General features: G+C 37.3%; 2 protein-coding genes across 6 annotated transcripts in view; one reads left to right on the top strand and one right to left on the bottom strand.

Moving 5' to 3' along the window:
- Positions 1–6: 6 nt before the first annotated feature.
- Positions 7–20,054, top strand: SMC2 (structural maintenance of chromosomes 2). 2 transcript variants are annotated; one of them, XM_064403965.1, is made up of 25 exons: positions 7–124; positions 688–936; positions 1,808–1,957; positions 2,557–2,679; positions 3,617–3,655; positions 3,841–3,951; positions 4,130–4,174; positions 4,641–4,874; positions 5,543–5,692; positions 6,349–6,582; positions 7,434–7,593; positions 8,652–8,769; positions 9,453–9,591; positions 9,849–9,968; positions 10,286–10,490; positions 11,068–11,203; positions 12,161–12,285; positions 13,036–13,229; positions 13,521–13,664; positions 13,907–14,101; positions 14,711–14,911; positions 15,702–15,818; positions 17,097–17,257; positions 18,457–18,604; positions 19,496–20,054. In XM_064403965.1, exons 2-25 carry the CDS (start codon positions 769–771, stop codon positions 19,685–19,687), a joined length of 3,609 nt encoding a protein of 1,202 aa, XP_064260035.1. In that variant the 5' UTR covers positions 7–124; positions 688–768; the 3' UTR covers positions 19,688–20,054. The 2 variants fall into 2 exon arrangements, with proteins under 2 accessions (XP_064260035.1, XP_064260036.1); XM_064403966.1 differs by lacking the exon at positions 7–124 and adding an exon at positions 135–186.
- Positions 20,055–20,800: 746 nt separating this feature from the next.
- The window catches only part of ECPAS (Ecm29 proteasome adaptor and scaffold), a 57,968-nt gene continuing 54,333 nt past the window's right edge, over positions 20,801–24,435 (bottom strand). For all 4 annotated transcript variants that reach the window (XM_064403950.1, XM_064403949.1, XM_064403951.1 and 1 more), the window contains exon 49: positions 20,801–23,619. In XM_064403950.1, the coding sequence (XP_064260020.1) occupies positions 23,480–23,619 (140 nt within the window). In that variant the 3' untranslated portion in view covers positions 20,801–23,479. The remainder of the gene's footprint in view (positions 23,620–24,435) is intronic.

Raw genomic sequence — 24,435 nt, 5'->3', positions numbered from 1 at the left:
CGGAGCGGCGGCGGCCGGGGCTGAGCGGCTGAGGCGGCACTGGCAGCGCGGAGCGGCGGCGGACGGGGCTGAGCGGCTGAGGCGGCACTGGCAGCGCGGAGCGGCGGCGGACGGGGCTGAGCGGGTGAAGCGTCGGGACCGGGGAGGAAAGCAGGGCTGCCCGCGGCCGATTTGGCATCAGAGCCGGTAGACAGAGCTCGCCGGAGCAGGGCCACTGGCGCGGCCGCGGAGGCAGCGCGATGAAGGCGGCAGGGTTGTGGATGGGGCTCTGATGGGTGCTTGTTCGCGGTGCCTCAGCCGAGGCTGGCGCTTCCCTGGGATTCACCCCTCGCGGGCGGTGTGGCTGAGCAGGCACAGCAATTCTGCAAGCGGGAAAGGGAGGCTTTGCTGAGCTCTGGAGCGCCCGGGGCTTTTCTTCCTCATCGCTTCCGGCCGACTTTGCGACAAACTCGTGGTTTTGCCGCCAGTCTATGCCCAAGAGTCGTGATAAACTTTGTGTAAAGTCAAGTCCCGTAGAAATGCTGATGTACAGTTGGGATACTGCCTGGATCTGTGGTCTACTTGGCTTTTTTCACTTATAAATGCATGATATTTTTGTTGTAAAAGGCACGGGGCCTTTCGGTTTTCTCAGATCTAGTTGTTTGGCAGTGTGATTAATTTGGTTATTCTTTTTTCTTTACTCTGAAGTATATAGGATTATAATCTGGATACCTTTCTCAGTGTCTCTCAGAGGAATACTTTGCCTGGTGCCTTAGGAACATTGAGAAGATGTACATTAAGTCAATTGTTCTTGAAGGTTTTAAATCCTACGCACAGAGGACAGAAATTAATAACTTTGACCCGTTATTCAATGCCATTACTGGCTTGAATGGTAGTGGCAAATCCAATATCTTGGACTCCATCTGTTTTGTGCTGGGAATCAGCAATCTGTCACAGGTAAGGAGATGGGACCTTTGAGAAGTCTTTCTTCTGTTAGCAACTTTTCATGTTACTCTAGTGAGTAACCTCCTGCGGAAGACCTGAAGTGGTGCTTCTTTGAAAGAAATAGTTTAATTATTTCAATTTTTCATTGCATGAATCTGGGCTTCTGTTGTTATTGCTCAACCTTACATTAAGGTTGAGTTACAACTTCATCCGCCTACCATAGTTACATAATGTGGCTTAAAACAGTAGACTAAAAATAACCACTTAAGGGCTAACAAGCCAAAAGCCCTTTTTGTATCTAAAGGCACTGATTCACTCATTTGTAATATTTTCAGTTCTGGATTGGATCTTAAAGTCTGGCTACCTGGTTCATAAGAAAAAAATTTAAAAGTGGTTTTCATGCCATGCCTGCTACTTAAGAGATAATATATCTGCTTTATTTTTATAAAAAAGTGTGTGCTTTTAGATCAGTTTTAATCTCTGTCTGAAGGCAATTTTTCAATTTGATTTCTTTCCCATCCCTACCTCCCCCCAGTTGTAGACAAAGCCAGTAGGCCTCCAAGGAGCACTTTATGAATATTTCCCTGTGAACTGCATTTTGAAAATTTACTGTCAGCTGGCTTTTTTTACAGATGTATTCAGTGTTTGTCAGGAGCCTCATGCAGAAGCATGCAGTTTATCTGGATAACTAAAACTAGACTGGCAGACACTGGTTGTGGTTTTACAGTGGTAGCACCTTGCAGCTCCCATATGTCAGTTCACATGAACTCATAAATATGCAGCTAGATCTTTGTTTTTTTGGTTAATTTCTCAAAAACTTACAGTAGTACAATTAAAATGTTAATTTCTTTGAAAAGAGTGTTTATCTGTTCCCTGGACTTAGGTGCGAGCTGCCAACTTGCATGATCTAGTTTATAAGAATGGGCAAGCTGGAATTACAAAGGCAACAGTGTCTATTCACTTTGATAATTCAAACAAAAGTCAAAGTCCACTGGGATTTGAATGTAATGATGAGATCACTGTGACTAGGCAGGTAAGTTAATATCTGTATTTTTTCATGACCTATTTACATTTTTACCATGCTCATGAGTGATCAAGGAAAAAAAGAAGGGTGATTTTTAATGTCCCTGAGTTTCTGCAGTAGAGGCAAGGCTTCTATGTTTCTTCTATACTGTAGTTAGTTATACAAACTGTAAGAGTAGGTCCAGTGTACTAGCTAGAAGTGTTCATAAAGCAAGTTAAAATTTTCTATCTTACTTTTTCTGCTTTCATATCTTTCCTCTTAATATCTGAACTCTTTGTGAAATTTGGTCTCAGAGAGCAAAGGAACCTTTGTTTTTCTGGTGAAGATGTTGGAGTTTTGGTTTTTGATTATTTTTTGATTGTTTGGTTTTTTTAAAGTAGAGCTTTTGGAAGGTTTCTTGACAGTATTGTCCTCAATGACTAATCTTGATTATATTTGAGTTAAAAATTTTAAATGTCAAACAAGTTCTGTTTTGATGTTCTGCACAGTTTGCACATACATATTTTTACAAAGATATAACTGGTGTGATTTGCTCAGATTTTTTTATGCTTTATCACAGTTTGTATTCTTACAACACCAAGCAGATTTTTTTTGTGTCTGTTTTCTAGGTTGTTGTTGGAGGTAGAAGTAAATATCTTATCAATGGTGTGAATGCTGCCAGCAGTCGTGTGCAGGATCTCTTCTGTTCTGTTGGACTCAATGTCAATAATCCTCACTTCCTCATTATGCAGGTATTGTGTGCGTCTCTGTAAAATCCAGAAAAAGTAGGACTTGCACTAAATTTAAGACAGGGGAGATAGTGGGAAAACATTTAATTTCCTATTTAGAGTGGCATCTTATCAAGAAAAAAATGAAGTCTGTTAAGTTGTTAATATTTCCAGTACACCACAGTTTGACGCTAACATACATCTTGTAGCACAAGACCTCATGTGGCCCTCATGTTAGCAAAACTTTTCCAAAAGATGTTCCTATTTTTTTTTTTTTTTTTTATCCTTAGCAGATAGGTATTGCTTTTATAAATATTATAAAATGGCAGATTTTATTTGCTATTATTTGTGCTCCATGTTAGACAGTATCTTGAAAGAAGTTGAGATATTTACCTTCTTAAGTCACAGTTATCAAAAGAAAGCTGAAAAATTGTGAAGACTGTAAGGGACTAGGTAAATCCCTGAAATATTTGAAATGTTATTTCAAGGAATAATAAAATAGAGTGGGATTTATTGTTTCAAATGTAACTATCCCAAGTGGATGGCAAAGGTGGGAACAGTTTTGTACATACTATGTTTGTACATACCTGTTTCGTATGAGCTACATCACCAATATAGCTGGTTTATGATTAGGAGCTTGTTAACATCAGCAACGCAGTAAAACTCTTGGAAAAATATTTGCATTACTCCTTTAAGATGTGATCAGGACTGCGGAGGATTAGCCTAAGATCCGATGTAAGGGCCATTTCAAGTATATTACCTGAAAGACTGACTTACTTGAACTTTGAAGAGCAAAACAATTGAGTAAACTAGATTATTGTTGTAGCAAAAAAAAAATGTTTAAAGTGCTTGAACTTATAATACAATGTATAAAAGTGAGTGGGGGTTTGGTGTCTTGGGTTTTCTTTTTACTACTTCATGGTGCACAACGACTGATTTTGTTTTATCTTTCGGTCACCAGGGACGAATTACCAAAGTTCTAAATATGAAGCCACCAGAGGTAGGACAGTTGTGGGAGTGTTTTTTTTGTCTGAAGTTTTACTGAACTGTTTTGAATTATAAGAATCTGTATATTGGGAGGGGGACAACACAAATAAAGGTTGGAGGGAGATGAGATGTGCAGCTTAATTGAAGCAATCTAACATAAGAAGAAACATCAAAGTTTTTTGCATTGCTTTATTTTAGATTTTAGCTATGATTGAAGAAGCTGCTGGAACTAGGTTGTATGAGTGCAAGAAAATAGCTGTCCAGAAAACCATAGAGAAGAAGGAATCCAAACTGGAAAACATTAAAATGGTACTACATTTTATTAATGTTTGTTAAAGTTAACTGAACAACTAGTTCAATGTTGGCTTTGTACAATGTTCTAGAATATTTCAATTCTGCACCTGGAACTAAGATATCCATGCCTAGACATGTTTAAATTTTAGAGCTCAGTAAAATCATAATATAAATCTTTTGTTATGTGTTTCAGGTCTTAAATGAGGAAATCAGTCCAACTTTACAGAAACTGAAAGAGGTATGGAAAAATTAGAAGGGTGGTAAGATAGGTCCTTCAAGTGCTGAAAAAATACTTTCACAGCTACCCTGAACAAATAAGTTTTGGCTAATACAATAACATGTTTTCAAGCACTGCAATTCTGTCCCTTTTTAAGGGAAACAATTTTGTTATATTTCCAAATACAGAGAATGTGGCATTTTAGACTTACAGGAAATCCTAGAGAGAGATGTATGGAGAAGGAAGAAAACAAGAGAACTAGATAAAAATAGATTTAAAAGTGTCTTAGCTCTTAAAAAAATTAAGTCAAGTGGTATTTCTGGTGTGCAATCAATTATATGAGTATTGTTTGAGCTGAGAATAACGTGAAGAATCCATCCTCTTACTTACAAATACCGATGTTTAGATTTCTGTAGTAGTCTTATGCAACTCTCTTTTTCCATCAAAATTTAGAGCTTTTTTTTTTTTTTTTTTTTTTTTTGTCCAGGAACGAGCATCCTATCTAGAATACCAAAAATTAGTACGAGAAATAGAACATTTAAGCCATTTTTGTATAGCTTATCAGTTTGTTCTGGCTGAAGAAACAAAGGTATCCTCCACTGATGTGTTAAAGGAAATGCAATCTAATATAGAGAAGTTTCAGGAATCAAGGGCTGAAATTGAACAGAAGGTAAAACAACTTCATGACGACATAGAGGAGATGGCAAAGGAAAGGGATAAGGTAAATGAAAACAGAGTTGTGCTCCTCTGAATACCTGAGGAGCAAGGAGAAATACGAAGAATTTTAAGATACTGGAGTTATTTGTATAGATAATATACTGTTGAATTTTTATCTTCTTCTGGTGTGTTGCTTAGGTTATGCTTAGGTTATTTGGTTTTGTCTAGAAGACATCCACTTAAAGATATTTTTTTTTTTGTCTGAAATGCAAATGAAAAATAACTGAAGCATAAAAAACTGACTTCAAGTTTTTACTCTGTGCATTCAACATTAAGTTTTGCCAAAGGCTTTTTTCTCCCTTCTTGTTGATGTCTCAAAAGAAAAGTAAACAAGGTATTGTTTGACAATGATCAATATTGGCTTCAGTTTTGTGGGGAGTGGGGGTAAATGTAACAAGACACAGGATGGCCCATAGAGTCTTTGGATGTCTAAATCCTTCTGTACAGGGACAGTGTCCCAGCTTACGGAGTGATGTGGGTCTTCAATAGTACCTTCTAGTTAGGTTGGATTTCAGAGCTGAGAGATGGTCTGACTTGTTTGTGTTGGAGACTACTGCCTGCTTTGTCAGATTTCCTTCTACATAAAGCTCTGAACAGAAGATGAGCAAAGTATTTACAAATGCTGCATTGGTTTCACAGGCTAAATTAAATTCTCTTTATTACTGATTGTAGGAAGCTGGTGGTAAACTCCATGCACTAGAAGCTGCTCTTTCATCACATCAAAGAGTTAATACAAAAGCACGAAGTGCTCTTGATCTCCAGAAGCAAAACTTAAAAGGTGAAGAGGTTAAGTATAATGAATTGGTAACACGTATGCAGAAGGTAAGATATTTATATATAATTTTATTTATATACTAAATTAATTCAGATTGTGGAAACAGCTGTTTTTTTCTTTCCTGTTATGGTATGAAGAATCCTGCGATGGCAAGAATTTACATTAAGAAAGTAGAGACAAATGTTAAGGGCTTTGTTTAATTTGTTCAGCATAGGTAGTAGGCTCCCTATAGAAAAAGACACAATGCAAATACAAATAAAGAGCAACTCCTCACGGTTCCAAATTTTCTCTTAAGCTCAGCAGAGGTCTCTGTAGCTTCAAACTATTATGCTCTCTGGACATATGTTACTCTTAAAATTAAATGAGGAATCTCTGCCTTGCATATTTTTGGCAATTGAGGTTTTTATGTATTAGGATCATTTTTTAGATATTGGGAAGAGTGAGATAATTCTCCTAGTTCTTGGGGAGTTCTTAGCACTTCCTGTATTTCATCTCTCTGTAAATATTCAATATACTCATGGGGCAAGTAACACATTTGAAAACATTCAAAGAAGTATTGCAAGATCACAAAATCTGACAAAGGGTCATAGAAGTGTAGTTGATGAAACTACTTGTTGATCCTCACCTAAACAACATGAATTTCAAGGTGATAGACTCAGGTTCTCTATTTTTTTTTTAATTTTTGTTCTTTGTTTTGCTGAAGGATTCTAAAGCATTAGTGTCAAAGGAGAAAGAAGTAAAGAATCTAGAGAAAGAACTAAATGTTTTACTGGAAGAAAATGAAAAAGATGCACATGCTTTAGCTGCAGCACAACAGCATTTTAATGCTGTATCTGCTGGCCTGTCCAGCAATAAGGATGGTGAAGAAGCTACACTTTCAGGACAGATGATGATCTGCAAAAATGAAATTAGCCAAGCACTAACAGAGGCTAAACAGGTAAGAAAAAACCCTCTGCCTATCTTAGACCTGCCTTCATGCTTTTGAAAATTGTCTGAAAACCAACTGACACATGCTTGAAAGATCAATGATAAGAGGTGCAGAATATCTGTGCAAGATATTTTACATTTTGGCATATGCATTAAACTAACTTTTTGATAAAATATAAATGAAATATCCTTGCAGAGGAAAATCTTGTAGCATTGCTGTGAGGAAGTATTAGAAACTGGCATTTGAGATATAAAGTAGGATTCACTGTACTCAAATGATCAATAGTGTTGAATAGGAAAAAATTAGGACTCTTGTCCATGATATAAAATCAAAGAGATTTTGACAGTTAATGGAATCAAAATAAAGATGCCTGTGATTGTGAAATGGAGGGTTTAGAAGAAATTATTTTCTCCTTAGTTAAATTGCATGCTCATCACATGACTGAAAGAGCCAATGCTTGTTTTGTCTTAAGATAGAAGACCTCTGCTGGGGTAGTTCTGATAGTGGAGTTTAAATTTCCAAAGTTTACTTTCCTTGTCTCACTTATGGAGAAATTCTTCTCTGTAGAGTAACTAGGACAGGTATGTCCATCTTAAATGACTTTGTTTCTTCTCAGAATTTATTCATATGTTATTCTGTATTATTCTAATATGTTACCATAGTTAAATACAAGATCTGTGGTTTTGTTTCCAAATAACTTGTGCCATTGTTTTCAAAAGCCAGGGCTGGTCTTTGTCATATCTGCAACCAGTGGAAAACTTCATAAATTACATGGACAGCTTAATAGTGCAAATGTTTTAAATTTGCACCTGCAAGATTGTGTGTGAAGATCTGGTTCCATATTTTCTTACTCCTTATAGGCTCAAATGAAATTGAATTATGCACAAAAAGAATTAAAGGCAAAAGAAGCTGAAGTTAAAAAGATGGATGAAGGCTACAAGAAAGACCGAAATGCATTGGAAGCTGTCGAAAAAATGAAAATAACCTTAGAGAAGCAAATAAAGGAGCTGAACTATTCAGGTCTGGACAGACTTCTGATGCATAACTCTGGCTGTCTCTTTCCAACCACTGCAGATAGGTTTGGCCTTTCTTTTCCCCTTCCATAATATGTTATCCCAGAGGTTTCACTACCATCAGTGATGGTCTTGGCCTTGGCAAGTGGCAGCTCTGTCTTGGAGCTGGCTGGAGGATACATATACAAATGAAAATAAAAGAATTTATGCTCTGCTTCCCATCAGGAATTTGGAGGCAGTGTTCAGCCACTTCCTGTGAAGTAGGACCTCAGTCTGCTCTTTTGGAAGGCTGTTTTGGAAGACAAAGGCCTTAATGAGGGATGCTCCCTTCCCTCATCCTTTCTCTTAGCTTTTACTGATGAGCATACCTTCATAATAGTATGGACCCCACATCCTGTCTGTGTCCCCTCCCAACCTGTTGCCCACTCACAGCCTACTGGCTTTTGGAAGAGGGACTGGAGGGACAGGCTTGGTGCTGTGCCAGTATTCTTAGCAGTAGTCAAAACTGTGTTACATCTATGCTTTTTCAGTAGAAGCACAGAGAATAGCACTATGAGGGCTGCTGTTGGGCATCTCACCCAGCCCCAGTGCAGGAGGGAAATGAAAAATTAAGTACACTCCTTTCATGCATAAATTCCTCTGCAAACTCTTAAACTTTCACAGACAGCAGCTTAAAATAGTTTGATTATATCAGCTTTGGGCTGACCATTTTGAAATTTGATGGCACAATTAAATTTAGATGGTAAAAGAGATCAGCACCCCTATTGCTTCCTAGTTTTCTGTACCTAAAACACTTCTTGAAGTTTATTTCTTATGCCAGGTAATATTTGTTTCAGACACTACTGTTAACAGATATTCCATATTAACCTTTAGAGAAGAACATTACTCTTTAAACATTTTCATTGCATGTTTGGTGTCATGATGGTATTTATTTAGTCTGAAAATTAATAATTTTTAGAAGTCTTCTCTACATATATGTAGATAAACAGTGTAGGATAACAATTTTTAAGCTAATATATTTCTCTCCTCTGGATATATGTCTGCTGCTTGTGTTCAACTTTGAAGAAGAAAAAGGAGAAGCCCTCCTAGCAAAAAAGAAGGCATTGATTTCTGAGATCAGCCGACTAAGAGAACTGAGTGAAAATTTAATGTCAAAATTTCCTCATCTACAGTTTACATACAAGTAAGATCTCCGTGTGATCCTGAAAGACACTTGAGAAGACTTCTGGGGGCCTTTTACTGCATAATTCTACCAAAGTGTTAGCTTGGTCTAAGCTTGCTGTCCTTTTATTGCTGCCAGTGAATAATGACCAATACCCATGCTGAAAAGTGAAGGGGAAGGTGAGGGGAAAGTTAGGAAATGTTATAATCTTATCTAAGTCACTAGAACTTAAAAGTTTTGTCTGATGGCGTTTCCAATTCATAAGTTCAGTAGCTAAAGCCATAGATTCCAAAGGTCTAAAGTGGGAAATATGTAATCATTGTTTTCTGCCTGTGGACACAAGTAGACTTGCTCTTTGGAGAGCGACTCCAAACATCTGTATCCCCAGGTTTAATTTTTTTGTGTAATAGGCTGAACATACTCCTATAGCTGTGGTAATAACAGACCCCATTGGAAAAATCCATTGAAAAAATATGGAAATAAATCAGGAATTACATTCTTTTAATGACAATGTAACTGACTCTTTATTGTCAAATCTCTTCCGGTGGAGTATTTAATTTAACCTTTTTTGGGGTTATTTTTCTGATAGAATTGAGAATTGCTTATAGGAAAACACATTATCATGGGTTTTAAATAGAAAATTTTAAGGATGTGTGAGAGAAAAACTGACATGATTCATAGCCATAATTTGTATTTCTTTTAAGACATCCAGAAAAGAATTGGAATCCAAACAATGTGAAAGGCCTTGTTGTGTTCCTTTTCACTGCGAAAGATCTATCCAATGCCAAAGCCCTGGAAGCGGTGGCTGGAGGGAAACTCTATAACATTATTGTGGACACAGAAGTAAGTTTATTTCATTAGTACTCTAAATTTCATTAGAACTCTAAATTTTGAGATGTGGTCGTATGATTCAGGGTTGGCAAGCACGTGCCTTGTTACTGAATACTTGAGAGGGGTTTGGACCCATATACATGTTTTAATTGGGTCAAGAAAGTCGTGCAAAGTCAGTGGTAACAATGTGTTCTTCTTCCAATGCCCTATTGTCTTACCTGAGTACACAAGTTTTATAAAGTATGTTTTGTAACTATTTTTCATTTGAGGTTACTGGCAAAAAGCTTTTAGAGAAGGGTGAACTAAAGCATCGATACACCATCATTCCCTTAAACAAAATTTCAGCCAGGTGTGTTCAAGAAGACATAATCAAGTTGGCCCAAAACTTGGTATGTAAATAAATACACTATTTGCACTATATGCTTCTGTCCCATTTTAATTTTATTTCTGTACTAAAACCCTGAGATTCTTAATGGTTATTATAATAATAAATACTACAGGGTTTGAGGCTATATTGATTTTGTTTTCCTTTGTATCCTTTCAATTTTGTGAGGTTTAAATGGGTATTAATTATTCCATTTGTAACGGAAATAGTTTTAAAATGTGATGATATTTTTGGAAGAGTTATTATCAACAAAAGACAGAAATCAAATTTGAAACTTATTATAACTTAAGGCATACTAATTGCATTTTGTTTGATTTTTAGGCTGGGCATGGTAACTTGCATTTAGCCCTTTCTCTAATTGGATACGAATCTGAACTGCAGAAAGCAATGGAATATGTCTTTGGAACAACACTGGTCTGTAATAACATGGATAACGCTAAGAAAGTGACTTTCGACAAAAGGATAATGATGAGAAGTGTTACTCTTGATGGAGATGTGTTTGATCCCCAAGGAACTCTGCATGGAGGCAATTGCTGTTCTATTCATATAATACTAATAACATTGTGTGTCTGTTGATACGTTTACTGCTCTTGCATATTTTTTCTAAAAATTAACAGTAACATTTTTGTTTAGATACATACTGGGAATAATAAGTTTGAGCTAAAGTTATCTTGAGCTGAAACAATATTAATTAGTTTAAGAAAAAATTAATGACAAACTTCACATAAAGTAATTTCGATTTAAAATACTTAAATCTTATTAGACTGTATAATCCTCTTGGAAGTAAAAGTGCTTGGAATTCAAGCACTTTTTGAAGTAATTCATCAGTGGTTTGCAATAATTTCATAAATTATGAAAAGTTAGCTGTTTGCATAAGACACACATATGAAGTATTCAAAGACTGCAGAACTATGTTCTGTGACAGAGAGAATAGTCTTTATCTTCTGAGAATCCTAGATTTAGCCTAGCTGATTTCTCTGTTTCTCAGCTAAAATAAATCATTAACCTGCCTCATAATTAATGTTTAGAATTTGCAATTACCACTGGTGAATTCATTGGTTTCATTCCAATCAGCCTGGCTTTTAAATTTTTTCATGGAACAGGTGCATCTTCACAGGCTGTACCAATATTGTCTAAACTTCAAGAAGTGAAAGGTGTTGAAATAGAACTCAAGAAAAAGGAATCTGAACTTGCAGCTCTAGAGAATGAGTTGGCAAGCTTGAAGACGGCTGCTGAAAGGTAAGGTTTGCACTATACAATGTGCATAATTTCTCTTAATGTGACTGAGTAAATTCAATGGAACGAGTTGTTTTGGAAGGCCATAGGCCCTTTGAGAATGTAATATGAAGAAAGTAATTGCCTTCCTCCCTCTTCTCCCAACATAATTAGTAAGTTCAGTAACCAAGAAGCGAATTCAGTTTTTAAATAGCATGCAAAACCCTTTTGTTTTGGATAATACTGGGAGGGGGGGGGAAAGGGTACACATTGGTATCTAAAACTGGTAGCATTTTCATTAAGTCTACTGAAGAATGGATCTGTTCCAGACATATTTTTAACACCTGTACAGAATTCAATTTGTAGTCAGTCTTATTTTTCTCACAAGGAAATAAAGGACTATCTGAGTGATACTGCTGAAAGCATTTAAATTAAATACTATTAAGTATATTTGATTTTCAGTTACGATGGAACAGAAACATATATTTAGTCAGTTCTGCAAAAATGCCATAAAAGGAGGTAGTGTTAAATAACATGCTACCTACCAGCTGGATTTATTTTTTCAAATTGTTTTGAGCTGCAGTATACTTCCAGAAATACCACTAGGAGGAGGAAGGAACTTTTGTTTCTAGATATCTTTTCCACAGTTCTTCACCCTAACATCCTTATGCTGCCAGTTGGGAAAAAAGTGATGTCTGAATTGTTGTCAAAATTCCATGAGTTGCATTTGTTTTAATAGGTCAGATCAGGGCTAAATAGCAGGAGCTAAATATATAAGAACTTACATGCCTATAAACTTCACAGTTATTATTAAAGCAATTATATTGGATTTTCATTCATTTAAGCTTATTTGCCCTGCTGTTATCACTGTATCTCACATGAGAAATGGAATGTAGACATTCATCTACTTACTTCAGCTTTGAAAGTGAGGTGCTGGGTAACCTTCCATTATAGCAGTGTGTGTCACTACTCTCTCCAAAGGTATCAACAACTGAAGCAGCAATGGGAGATGAAGTCTGAGGAAGCAGAGCTGCTGCACAAGAAGCTTTGTCAAAGTGCTTACCACAAACAAGAGGAAGAGCTGATTGCCCTGAAGAAAACCATTGGTGAAAAATGTGTTCTTACTCTTTTACCTGAAAACTAATTGTTGAGAATGGGATGGATATCAGGCTGTTTGAGTGACACATTCTGTATTTAAGAAAGAAGTACTTTTCACAGCACTTTAAAAATACTTGCTTTATATTTTATAACATGTAACAAACACAGAATCACAGTATACTTGCATAGAGGTGATTGATTTAAAGGTGGTCATTCTCTTATAGTAAAGGTTATAATCTTATTGAATGTTTTTTACATACTTTGTAATTAAGGAAAATACATCTTTGCACAGAAGTTCAAATATGTATTTAATCCCATATTTGAGTAATCTTTGCTTTTTTCAGGCCATCTCTATTTAAGGTTAGTGATATAGTTTGCATAACAAGAAAGCATTGGAAAGAAATAGTGTTTTGTATAGCTAAGGAAAGACAAAATTGCACAAAATGCAGCAGCAAGTAAAACATCTAAAAAATGGACAGAAGTGATACATATCTAGAAGTAGTATTCTAGGGATGAGATGGTGCCTTGTTAGGTAGCCGTCTGATTAATTACTTTTTGATCCTGCAACTTGACATTCTTCCCTATGTCAAAAAAGATGTCTTAGAGTAATCATTGAAATATCTGACTTCAGCAACTAGTGAGTGTTCAACCACATTTTTCTGTTGGGGGCAAAGAGAGATTTATTTTAGTTGGCGTTTAGGATGTAAATTTAAAGATGAGAACAGTGCTCAATTTCAGTACTCTACTTCTTGATGCAGCATCTTGTGAAGAGACTTTAAAGAAAACTGAAGAGAGCAAAAAGAAGGCAGAAAAAAAATACAAGGAATTAGAGAATAAAATTAAAAATGCAGAAGCAGAGTGTCTAAAAGAGCGAAAAAATGCAGAGCAGAATCTAGACAATGCCAAGAAAAAGGCAGACACTTCAAACAAAAAAATAAAAGACATGCAGCAGGTAAAACTTCATTTCTGTTAGCAGTTCTCTCCGTGTTAAAAGTGCAAAAATCAGAAAGTTTTTTTTCTCCTGAGGTTTTAATACTCTCAGTTTTGGGACTTAATATATTACTGTATAGTCACTGACATAGTCACTAAGTGCGGTTTTTTGTATTTTTTTTCTTTATTTTGTGGGATTACACCCTTGCTTGAGAATAGGTGCTGTTAATATTCTGCATCATTTACTACATCAAACTGAATCTTAATTCTTTCCATTTAAGTATAACTAATAAATTAGAAAACATCTCTCTAGGAAGTCAAAGCTTTAGTTCTGGAACTTGAAGAGATGAAACAAGAGCAGGCCTCCTATAAACAACAGATAACAGCTGCAGAGGAAGCAATCAAAGCCTACCAGAATCACATTGATGCTCTTGTGGCTGAAGTGGCTCAAACAGAGGTAAAAGTGAATAAATATTATGTTTCATTATCCATTTTGATGTTACTCTCTGTGATCCTCTGAACCTCATGTTATATATGTATTTTTTTTCTGCAGATTTGTTAACTATACTCAATCAGCCTAGGTAGTTATTTCGTTGCTTCACTTTCACATGTGAATTTTTTCTCCTTGCTGTGTTCTAATAAGGCTTTAATGCCAGTTTTAAAAGAGGCCAATAAATGTCTGCTGATTTGCTTTTTCAGGAATCTGTAGAGAGAGCACAGAAGGAGCTTGCTGAGCAAAAGGAAGTAATTGCATTCCATGATAATGCAATTAAAGACAAATCTATAGAGTTGCTAAAATACAGAGAACAAAATAATGAATTACAGCTTAAGATTAAAGAATTGGAACACAACATCATCAAATGTGAACAAGAAGCTGCTGATGCTGCTGCCAAGGTATTTCAAAATTGTGCTTTTCTTCACGTCTTGTGACCAAGAATGGTTATTCCCTTGCCACATGCAAAGGAAATAGCCTTTTTCCTTTAAGCACTGTCATATTTGCAGCTCTTAATGTAAAATTTTTATCTGAGGAAGATGGAGTGGAAATTGTAGATTGTAAAAGAGCACATCTGTATGGAGTAACAGAGATCATGGTGAGAAAGTGATCAGTAAGAACATTCTGACTGTCTGGACAAATTCGATAACTAAATAAAGAAGGTAATTCCATGATGCAGTGACATTGGTAGAGTTCAGATGTAGAAAAAAGTGCTTCAAGTAATTAAGATGTACATGAAAGCGACCTTAAATTTGTCCACAGTGAAGGAAATCACACAATGCACTGAAAAGATATGTACCTGTGCTGCACTGGGGTAGAAGAATTAATGTGGTCATTTCAGAATGTAGGTGCATTGGGTTTTTTTGTTTGTTTGGGTTTTTTTGTTTGGGTTTTTTTTGTTGGGTGTTTTTTTTTTTTATTTTGTTTGGTTGGTTGGTTGGTTTAATTTTTATTTCACATTTGAAAAGGGTGAGGAAAAACAAAAGCTTCATTGTAATCTTTTGTTAAAGGTGGCCAAAATGCTGAAAGAATACAAGTGGATAGCTTCAGACAAACCACTCTTTGGCCAGCCAAACACAGCTTATGATTTCAAAAGTATGAACCCTAAAGAAGCAAGTCAGAGGCTGCAGAAATTGCAGGAGCATAAAGAGAAGTTGGGAAGGAATGTGAACATGAAAGCTATGAGCATGCTTTCTGATGCAGAGGAAAGGGTAAATATTCTATGCTTTAATCTATAAAAATTGGGCAGGCTGATCATATGGTGTATATACAATATATACAGATATATACAATGTAGCTTTATGTTTTCATGTGCTCTTTCTCAATACACCAAAAATAAAACTAATACTTTTCCTGTTTTTTTCAGACTAATCTTACATCTTTGAACTGTTCACTGGCATACCAGGTTTTTAGGTTACTCATAATCTTGACCTTGGATGATAAAAAATACTCTTTTGTTCCTTCCTACCCCATATCATCCTACGTTGAAGCATTAGCAAGCTTTGTGGCATCCATTAGATTATCTGAGAACTATATACTCAATTAGAAGTTGCAGACCAAAAATATATTCATCTTCAGGCATGATAGCTTGATGGTGTAACAAGGTTGTTTTGAATTAATCTGTATCTTCAGGCTATTCCAGGATTTTCTGAAAACTGCCCACTGATTTTATCCTTCAACTTTTCTAGTACTTTTCCTTCTGTCAGCCTTGAGAACTATCTTCTATGGAAAAACAAATGAAAAATTATTAACTTGGAAGTCCAACTTTCGTAGCAATGTCGTCCTTCCCCCTTCATGATTGTTGAAAATTCTGATGCTTTAATTTGCAAATAATCCCAAATTTACATCCCTCATGCAGCTAAATGAATGCACTGGATTTTAATCTTGTGGTTAATGACTATTTCATAGCTACACAACGATACAGTGAAGCTGTAAGATGAGCACAAAGTAGATTTGAGCACAAAGTTCATTGAAATCAATCTTTTCTTCTCCTTGCACCAGTACAATGACTTAATGAAGAAAAAAAGAATTGTTGAGAATGACAAGATGAAAATTCTTGCAGTTATTGAAGAGCTTGACCGGAAGAAAAAACAAGCTTTAGATATTGCTTGGAAAAAGGTATGAAACTTTAAATTTAATCTTCATGTTTTAGTAGAGGATCAGATTTATCTTAGATTACTGTTTTCCATATTTCCTTGGGGAAAAAAGGTCTGTTTTCAGAACTGATATCCCTGCCTATATTTAAAAATAAACACTTTATTTCTCCTGTTTATTCCCACTTTTGAGAATAAGATATAAATTCTCTGAGAATTGTAAAGGTCCGTTAGACCTGCAAAACTACTTTCTCATTCCCTTTTAATATGCACAAACATTTCATGAAGGTTAAGGCATATCGAAATACAGCTGGGTTTTATTTTTGGCGTCTTTTCTTTTCTAACCAGTATTTTACCAGAGTAAAAATCTTCTGTTGTTATGTTGCCTTCTACAGTGCAGGGCTGTGGACCTGGGGTACTGCTCCTGTTACTGTCAGGATACATAATATTGGGGTGGAGTAATATCTGATTTATGTTTCTGTTACCTAGGCACCCTGCCTTTTTACCTGGTCTCTCATATAATGAATTATAAGAGAAGTATAAAATTATGCCTTTCTAGATGGAAATCTTTTGACACTTTCTTTTCTGCTGTACTAACAGAACTTGTGCTTTTTGGCCTTTGAGAAAATTGATTTTAACCAAGATTAAATTTCACATAGATGAAGTATCTGTTTAATTATTAATTATCCTGCCTGTACTTCAGATATCACTGACAAAATGGTACCTTTTCATTGTAAAAGTGGTGTTTGGAAGAAATTAGTGAGCTGTAATGCAAAAGCATCATGCATGGTGGAATAAGTGTGTTTTCAGATAATTCCTTAACCTAGGAAATTTTAATCTGCATTTACAATGTTTCATCCTGTCCCATACCTGGACATTGCTTAAGCAAACCTGGCAAGAAAAAGAGTGGGGAGGATGCCACCATGTATCTCTTACATGGTGCTTGTAATTTTAGTAGTAATCCATTAATTGGGAGAAATTGCAATTTGCCAGTTAATAAGTCTGAGTTAGGGCATAACCATTTCCTTGGCTGATAGCATAAAGAAGCCTTCCAATACATCTTTCATTGGATCCTTTAAAATGCTTAGTATGAGGTGTCACATATCCTTTGGTGTTGCTTCTCTCTTCAGTACAGAAAAAGTAAAAGCTAATGTTTTCTCACTGTCCTGTCTGTGACATGGGGAGTCACCATGCTGAACTGGGAAAGACGTCTCAAGTGTCGTGCTGCTCATCACTAAGTTTTTCACTCTTTGTGCTCTTGATCCAAAGCACATTTACACTTCTTTTGTGGTCTGACTTCTAGGTGAATGACGACTTTGGTTCCATTTTCTCAACACTCCTACCTGGAGCCAGAGCTATGCTAGCAGCCTCTAAAACTGGCAATGTCTTTGTTGGTATGGAGTTCAGAGTTGCCTTAGGAAACACCTGGAAGGAAAACTTAACAGAACTTAGTGGCGGACAAAGGTTGGTGAATTCATTTGTTTTCCACTGTCATTGTGTATGTAATTGATATGTCTAACTAATTAAAGTTTTGAAAAGCAAAAAATTAACCATTTCTTTGTCAAGTCAGGGACTCTGCCTCCTTCCAAATGGACTCAGTATAATGTTGGAAGCACTATTAATGCGTTCTGACTTAGAACAATGCTTTACTTAGTAAAAGGTAACAAACAAGATTGTGTGACAGGAGTGGCAAAAAAAAAAATTGAATGGTGAGAAAACCACATTAAACTCCAGGCAGTACTGACGTAATGTTGAATTAAATGCTCCTCTCCTTGAGTTGTAACCACAAAAATCTATATAGGTAAGTGTTTGCCTTGTATAAAGGCAGTGTCATGGCAACAGTTTTCTTCTCCAGTGTCTACAGCTACTGTGTAGGGCATGTGCTTCTTCGCAACATCTAAGGAAAAGAGATCTTTGCAAACTGAAAAGCAGAAACAGAATTTGGGAAGAGGTAAGACAGAGATACAGAACTTTCTAAGGACAGAATACTTGAAGAACCAGATGTGGAAAAACATCATTGCAAAACTCAGAATTGGAAATCAAACAACAGCATAATTTTAAATATCATCACTCAACTAATGTGATCTTCCAATAAGAAGTAATATTTGCTCTTTCTGACCAAAGACTTCATATTTTGAAATGAGGAAACTATCATTCCATCTCTTCAGAACCATAGCAGTAATGTGCTTTTGAAGGGACTATTTTAGAATAATTTAGGCTGGACAAACACTCTTGAGATCATCAAGTTCTACTATTAACTTAACTGCCAGGTCCACCATTAAACCATGTTGTTAAACCCCATATCTACATGTCTTCTAAGTCTCTCCATGAGTGCTGACTCCAGCACTTCTGTGGGCAACCCATTCAAATGCTTGATAACCATTTCAGTGAAGAAATATTTCTGATATCATTTCTTCTTGGCCTGCCTCATTACCTGGGAGGAGAGGCCAACCCTCACCTGCTTGCACCCTCTTTTCTGTAGATGATATCAATAAGGTCCCTACTGGACCCCCTTCTCTCCAGGCTAAACACCACCACAACCTGCTCCTCATCAGACTTGTGATGCAGACCCTTTACCATCTTCATTGCCTTTCAGCAATTGTTTTCAAAAGCCAGAGCCCTTCAGACAAGACTAAATTATAATTTTCTTGTCTCCACACTAGATCGTTGGTGGCCTTATCCTTGATTTTAGCCATGCTCCTCTTCAGGCCTGCTCCAGTTTACATCTTGGATGAAGTGGATGCAGCCCTTGATCTCTCTCATACCCAGAATATTGGGCAGATGCTTCAAACTCATTTCAGACACTCCCAGGTAAATTCCTGAAATTATTGTGGCAATGGAATGATTTGGGTTGGAAGAGGCCTTAAAATAATCTAGGTCAATCCCCTGCTACAGGTGGGGACACTTTCCACCAGGCCAGATGCTCAGAGTTCCGTCCATTATTTCCAAAGGTGGTCTGGCACTGAGGACTCTGAGCTTTTTACCTGTTTTATTCTGCGGATGTGTGTTATATTTGTGAGTTGTTTTAGCTGAAAGCTCAATTTACATGGCAGTGGTGAAACTTGAATATTGTTGCTGCACTAGTTTAAATGGAGCAATAGGGAGGAGTATGTGTGATACACTCAATTTCAAGCATCACAACATCCTGAATTATTTTTTCCTAGAGATTTTTAACTTGAAGTTAAAGATATTTTATGTTGACCTTATTTTAGTAAGTCAGGCACTACTGGAAAGGATCTCTTTATTATTGCGACCTTTACATGAAAAAAAGGCAGCACCAGTCTCTATTTGATGTAAGGACTTGACCATTCCAAATGAGAGTAAGGAGGGGAACCTTGCATAATAATTGCAAAATTATTTGAGTAGTATCTTTTGAGTAGGTAAGATCTTACATTCTTTCATAATTAGTGGCATAGTTATTTCTGTGTTTTCTTCCACCACAAACAGGCATGCTGCATGTGGACTGTATCCCAAGCCAGGTGCTGGGATATGGACAGAAGTGTCATTAGCTACAGAAAAAGTGGGTTTACATTGACCTGTGTAGCGCATTCTGTAGGGCCTTGGTTAGTTTTAGAACATTTTTTTTAATATTATTACTGAGGTATTAGCCAAATTAAGGAAACTGAGTCCTCTCTTTGGAAACCTTTTCTAGTGTTGTTTGGATAGCAACATTTATTTTAAGGGTTTCTGGTTTTTTTTTAGTTTATTGTGGTGTCCTTGAAGGATGGAATGTTCAACAATGCAAATGTCCTCTACAAGACCAGGTTTGTGGATGGTGTATCCACTATTGCAAGATACCATCAGACAAAAAAACAGTCTGCCCTCAAGAAACCTGGGAAAAAATTGCATTTGAATAGTGAGCTGAGAACTGGTCTCCAAGTAGAAGCAAATTAAATGTTCCCTGTTTGCTTACTAATGTTTGTTTTAGATGTGGTTTTTTATATCTGCAGCTTTTTAAGAATTGAAATTCATACGAAACAGGCCATAGTTCCTGTCATTACGCTGTAACATTTACAAATAAACGTATATCAGTAGTAGCTTTGTAAACTTAAAGCCTTTAGATGAAGAAAAGCTGATTCAACTACCAGGGTTCTATTCAGAAGACCTATTGCAAAATGTAGTAACAGTCTTCCTTGCCTGTTGTCAAATTCCACAGAAAAGTGTCATTGGTATGCAATTATTTTTTTAAGGAGCAAAGCAGTCTTCAACAACTAACTCCCAAGCTGTTTTTACTAAATATAAACTTTGATGTATAACAGAACCTGTTTGTGTGTATGCTTTCTTTCCTCAAAGTTTTTTGTTTGAACAGTGTCCTCTCAGAACTGAACCGTTTCTCAGTTTTTAACTTACCTGAATGTATCCTGCTGGTTTCACTGGCCAGAAATTACATGTCTGTGGGGCTCAAGTCTGAACCAGCTTTATCACAGCACTGCAGAGAAGGTCTCTGCTCACCACAGCTCTGGACCCATGCATGTTCTGTGTATGGTCTGACAGCATTTCCCTTGCTGGATTCAGCCACTTGGCAGCCATCATAGGTGAGGTTTGTGTTTGCATGCTGTCCTCTGCTTACCTCATCCACATCCCTTCCTTCTTTTTCTTCCTTTCTGAATACTGTTTAGAAAAGTAGATATAATTAAGGTTGCACTGAGGGTGAAATGTGTGCATGTCTGGAATAATTTGGAGATACTAAAGTTCTTGAATATTATTTTAGTAAGCTTTCATTCTCATGGCCTCATCTACCATGTATATGTACTACATACAAGACTATATAAATAATAAATGCAAAGAATGTGTCTGTAATACAGACAGATTCCCCAACCATGCCTGATTTCAGGAGACCAAACTGTGGGTTCAAAAACACACAGTTCCTTCCAGGGCTGCAGAGCCACCGTGAGGGGAGGGCAGCAGGCCAGCACTGAGCACAACAGCAGCACACACTGAATCTGGAGCACAGAACACTATAAAATACCAACCACAGGAGAAAAAACACTACCAGTTACTCCAAGGAACAGGTCATGCAGCTTTTATTTAGTTTTTACCTTTTTGGTAAGCAGGAGGGTTTTCTTTCAGTCAGACCACTCACATATTTGGACAGTACAGATTGCAGTAAATTTGATGGAGATCTTGCAACATTAGAAAACTTTTCTCAATATACATCCATTTAAGCAACAGCTTGTAAATCAGAGCAGGAGTGCTAAGTCGAGTCTGCACACTGCACTCCAGGTATACAAAGCACTGCAGCAGCACAAGAAATGCCCGTGCTGGGCGAAGTACAGTGTGTTTTACATAGTGCAATACCTTTTAGAGAAGAAACTCTAGGAAGGCCACATCTATTTTTTTTTTTAATCCTATCAAGTTTACAAATGTGAGGGGAGTAGAAATCAAACCTCTGACTTAATTAACTTTTGTACAGGTAGGTTTTGTGTATAGGCACATGCTTTAGAGAGGAGCTCTGAATCTGCTCTGTAATCACGAGAAAGACATATTGCTTTGTGATTCAGAAAGTGTCATACCATCTCTAACCTTCCTAACACTCTTGGCCAGAGTTGTTAATCCAGCTGTTTTATAGAGTTCCTAGAATACGCTCTTCCCTCTAGTGTAAATCCCCAATAGAGAAATTCAATTGCTATTGACAATGATTACAGTTATTCTACTACAGTCATTTGACCATATGAGGCATTACCTCTGAATACTCCAGTCCACAGTGAAAGCTCAAATTACCAGAGACATGGAGGGTCTTGCTTTTCTGTTCCTGTCACTCACCAATATGAAAAAACCCAAGTCAGACAATGAACTGCTACAGCAATGCATCACAGGTAATATTCACCTAATACACAAAAAAAAAAAAGAAAAAAAAAGCACTCATGACACTACATGTCACGGTAAGCAAGTTTTTAAAGCTACTGCAAACTGATTTGCCCAGTAAAATTTTAAAATGTACACTGTGCTCAATAGTTCAAACTACACGTAAACAAAGAGCAGCTCCCTGCAACAAGATGTAAATCAAAGCATCATAGCACCAGCTCCCAGCACCAAGGAGTTGCCCACTGACCAGTTCTAATGTACAATGCAATAGTGCTCGCTGAGGTTTCTGCTACACAAGAGCCACAGTGGGACAGCTCTGCCCATTTCTTCCTGATGTTCTCTTACCAGGTGTGCACAAATTACATTCTTCCCTATGGGGAGCAAGTCAGACAATGAGACTGTTACAGTACAGTACCAGGAAACACTGACTGGGGAATGGCACCTGAGGGGAAAGCAGGTACTGCATACCTGAATCTGAATAAATGGGCATGGAGGAAACATTATGTCATCTGAGCAATCCTCTCCTTAACAGAGCAGATCTGAAAGGAGCTGCAGACTGCAAGAAAAGAAATGAGCCTTCTGGTGCTGAAAGCCATGAACATGATAGTGCCCACACTAATGATTTTATTTCACCATCAGCAAAGCATTTATCCCCAAAAAGTTGTACACATACTGGTCAGATTATGGAACAGTGCTATCTTCACACTATTAAAGTTTGTTATAGTGGTCAGATTTGTCTTTTGTCAGAGGAGGAAGAAAAAAAGGAGACAGGCAGCAGGGCCACATCACCATATAGCAATTTTACTCCCATGTTAATGTAGATATAATCTTAAGTGCAAATTGCTAGAAACCAGCATGACTTGGGCTCTGATAAATGACAGATGATTCTGTTTCTTACAAATACTGACAAGTCTAAATTGTTACAGGTTTCCAAAGCAAGAACAGATTTACGAACAGGAAGGGAATAAAACATTACCACTACTATTAAAAAAATGTGTCATTTTCAAACTTCAAACGCTCTTCAAAAACATATCTAAAAAAAGATTGTTTTCCTTTTTTTAATTTTTTTTTTTATTTCCTGGAGCTAAGGAGTGTCCATGCAAAACAATTTTCAGAAGAGCAGTGTTCCACCTCGGTACCAACTAGGCCCAACTTTGTCCCACACAGCTCAGTAAAGTGCTCTCTTGTGCATCCTTTTGGGGAAAAAGTTCTCATTTAAAGTTTGGGAGGCCAAGGGTGCCAGCTGGGGAAGGCATAGTCTTGGTCAATCCATGCTGAGGTCAGAGAAGAAGGAAGGAGTGAAGTTAACAGTACTCTGCCTTTCACAATGCACAGACAACAGGCTGCAAGGGAGGAGCAAGCAGAAGCAGAGGTGGGTGTCAGATGAAACCCTGCCCCTGGGAAACCACAGGAGTCAAACACAGGCCTCAAGGGAAGCATTTTGTTCTCTACAGGTAACAAACACCAGCACTACTGGGGTAAACACCAGTTAACAGATCTCTACATAAAAAAAATGTGAAAACTAAATATGGTTTTACTTTCTGTGCTGGTGGATTTCCAACAGTTTTTCTGAAGGACAAAGGGGGTCTGAGTAACATTCTTCTGCCTATTAAAAAAAAAAAGGCATCTTGCCCTTGCGTTTTTTATGTTGCACACTTACAAACATTCTAGGGCAGATGAGAGGTATTTGCTGATAAAACAAGTAATGATCAGCTGAAGAATAAAAATAATATTAATGGGGAAAAGAATTTAAGGCATTTTTTATTTTGGCCAGGAATGATGCATCCTACAGAGTAATCTTCATTTCCCCACTTGGTTTTCAGACCACTGCACTTTTTTGTTTTTGTTTTACATGGCACTTTGAAATTTATGTTTTAGAACTTAGTCAAGATTTTCAAGTGTTCTCTTCAATACAAATGCCCTCTCTTGTAGCTCAGGTCTGCTATCTGATGCCATCGTAGACAACGAACGAATTAGGTGCTCTCTGCTGTCTTGTGTCAGGCTTTCCCACTGTTGAGCTTCTGTGCAGATAAAGAGAGACAGACATTGAACATGAACACCAGAAAACAAACCAACAAAATTCCAGAAGGACATTGCTTTCCCTAGACAGGCTAAAAGAGTGACTGCTTCAATCTTTCACTCACTGCTTATACTGCACTTCCAGGAGAACTCAGATTCACCTGGATGCTCAGCTGCATGTGCTGGTACCTGACAGGGAGTTGCACCGCTCTAGACCAGGTGTCATTGTCTAAGCCTGCAACGTGTCAGCACAAGGGCCTGAAGAACCATGTTTCCCACGTTGCACATGGCTGATGAAAGAGGCATGTAAGATTTTTGCCAGAATAAAGGAAATATTAAATGCATACCAGAAACCCAAACGAAAGATCTGCTACATAACAATTGCAGACACATATGAACCTGAGACCTAAGAAGATCTCACCCTATGAAGACAATTCTGCAAGGCTTGATTACAAAATAATAATGAGAAACCAAACTTGACACTGAAAATTGAAAGTCACTCTTCTGTACTAAGAGGAACTCCCACCTCTGTGGAGCTTGAATGTAACACAGATCTGACAAGACAGTTCTATGAGCTCCATGTGGGACTCTCCTTGGTGAACATTTTCCTCACCAAAGGAAATGGTATCCAATGGTACTTTAGAACTTGATATCAGCCTTGGTTACTTCAAGATCTCTCCTACTTCCAAGTCCCAGCTTCCCTAGAATCACCCAGTGCTGCAAACAGAAGGTAAAGCCATCTCTCCACAGTTCCAGGCCATAGAGCCAGGTGCCATCTTTACCAAACAGTCGCTCTTCAGGTGGCAAGCAAAAAGGCT

The sequence above is a fragment of the Passer domesticus genome, chromosome Z (assembly GCF_036417665.1).
Source record: "Passer domesticus isolate bPasDom1 chromosome Z, bPasDom1.hap1, whole genome shotgun sequence".
Lineage (NCBI taxonomy): Eukaryota > Metazoa > Chordata > Aves > Passeriformes > Passeridae > Passer > Passer domesticus.
This window is presented reverse-complemented; position numbering and strand designations above follow the sequence as displayed.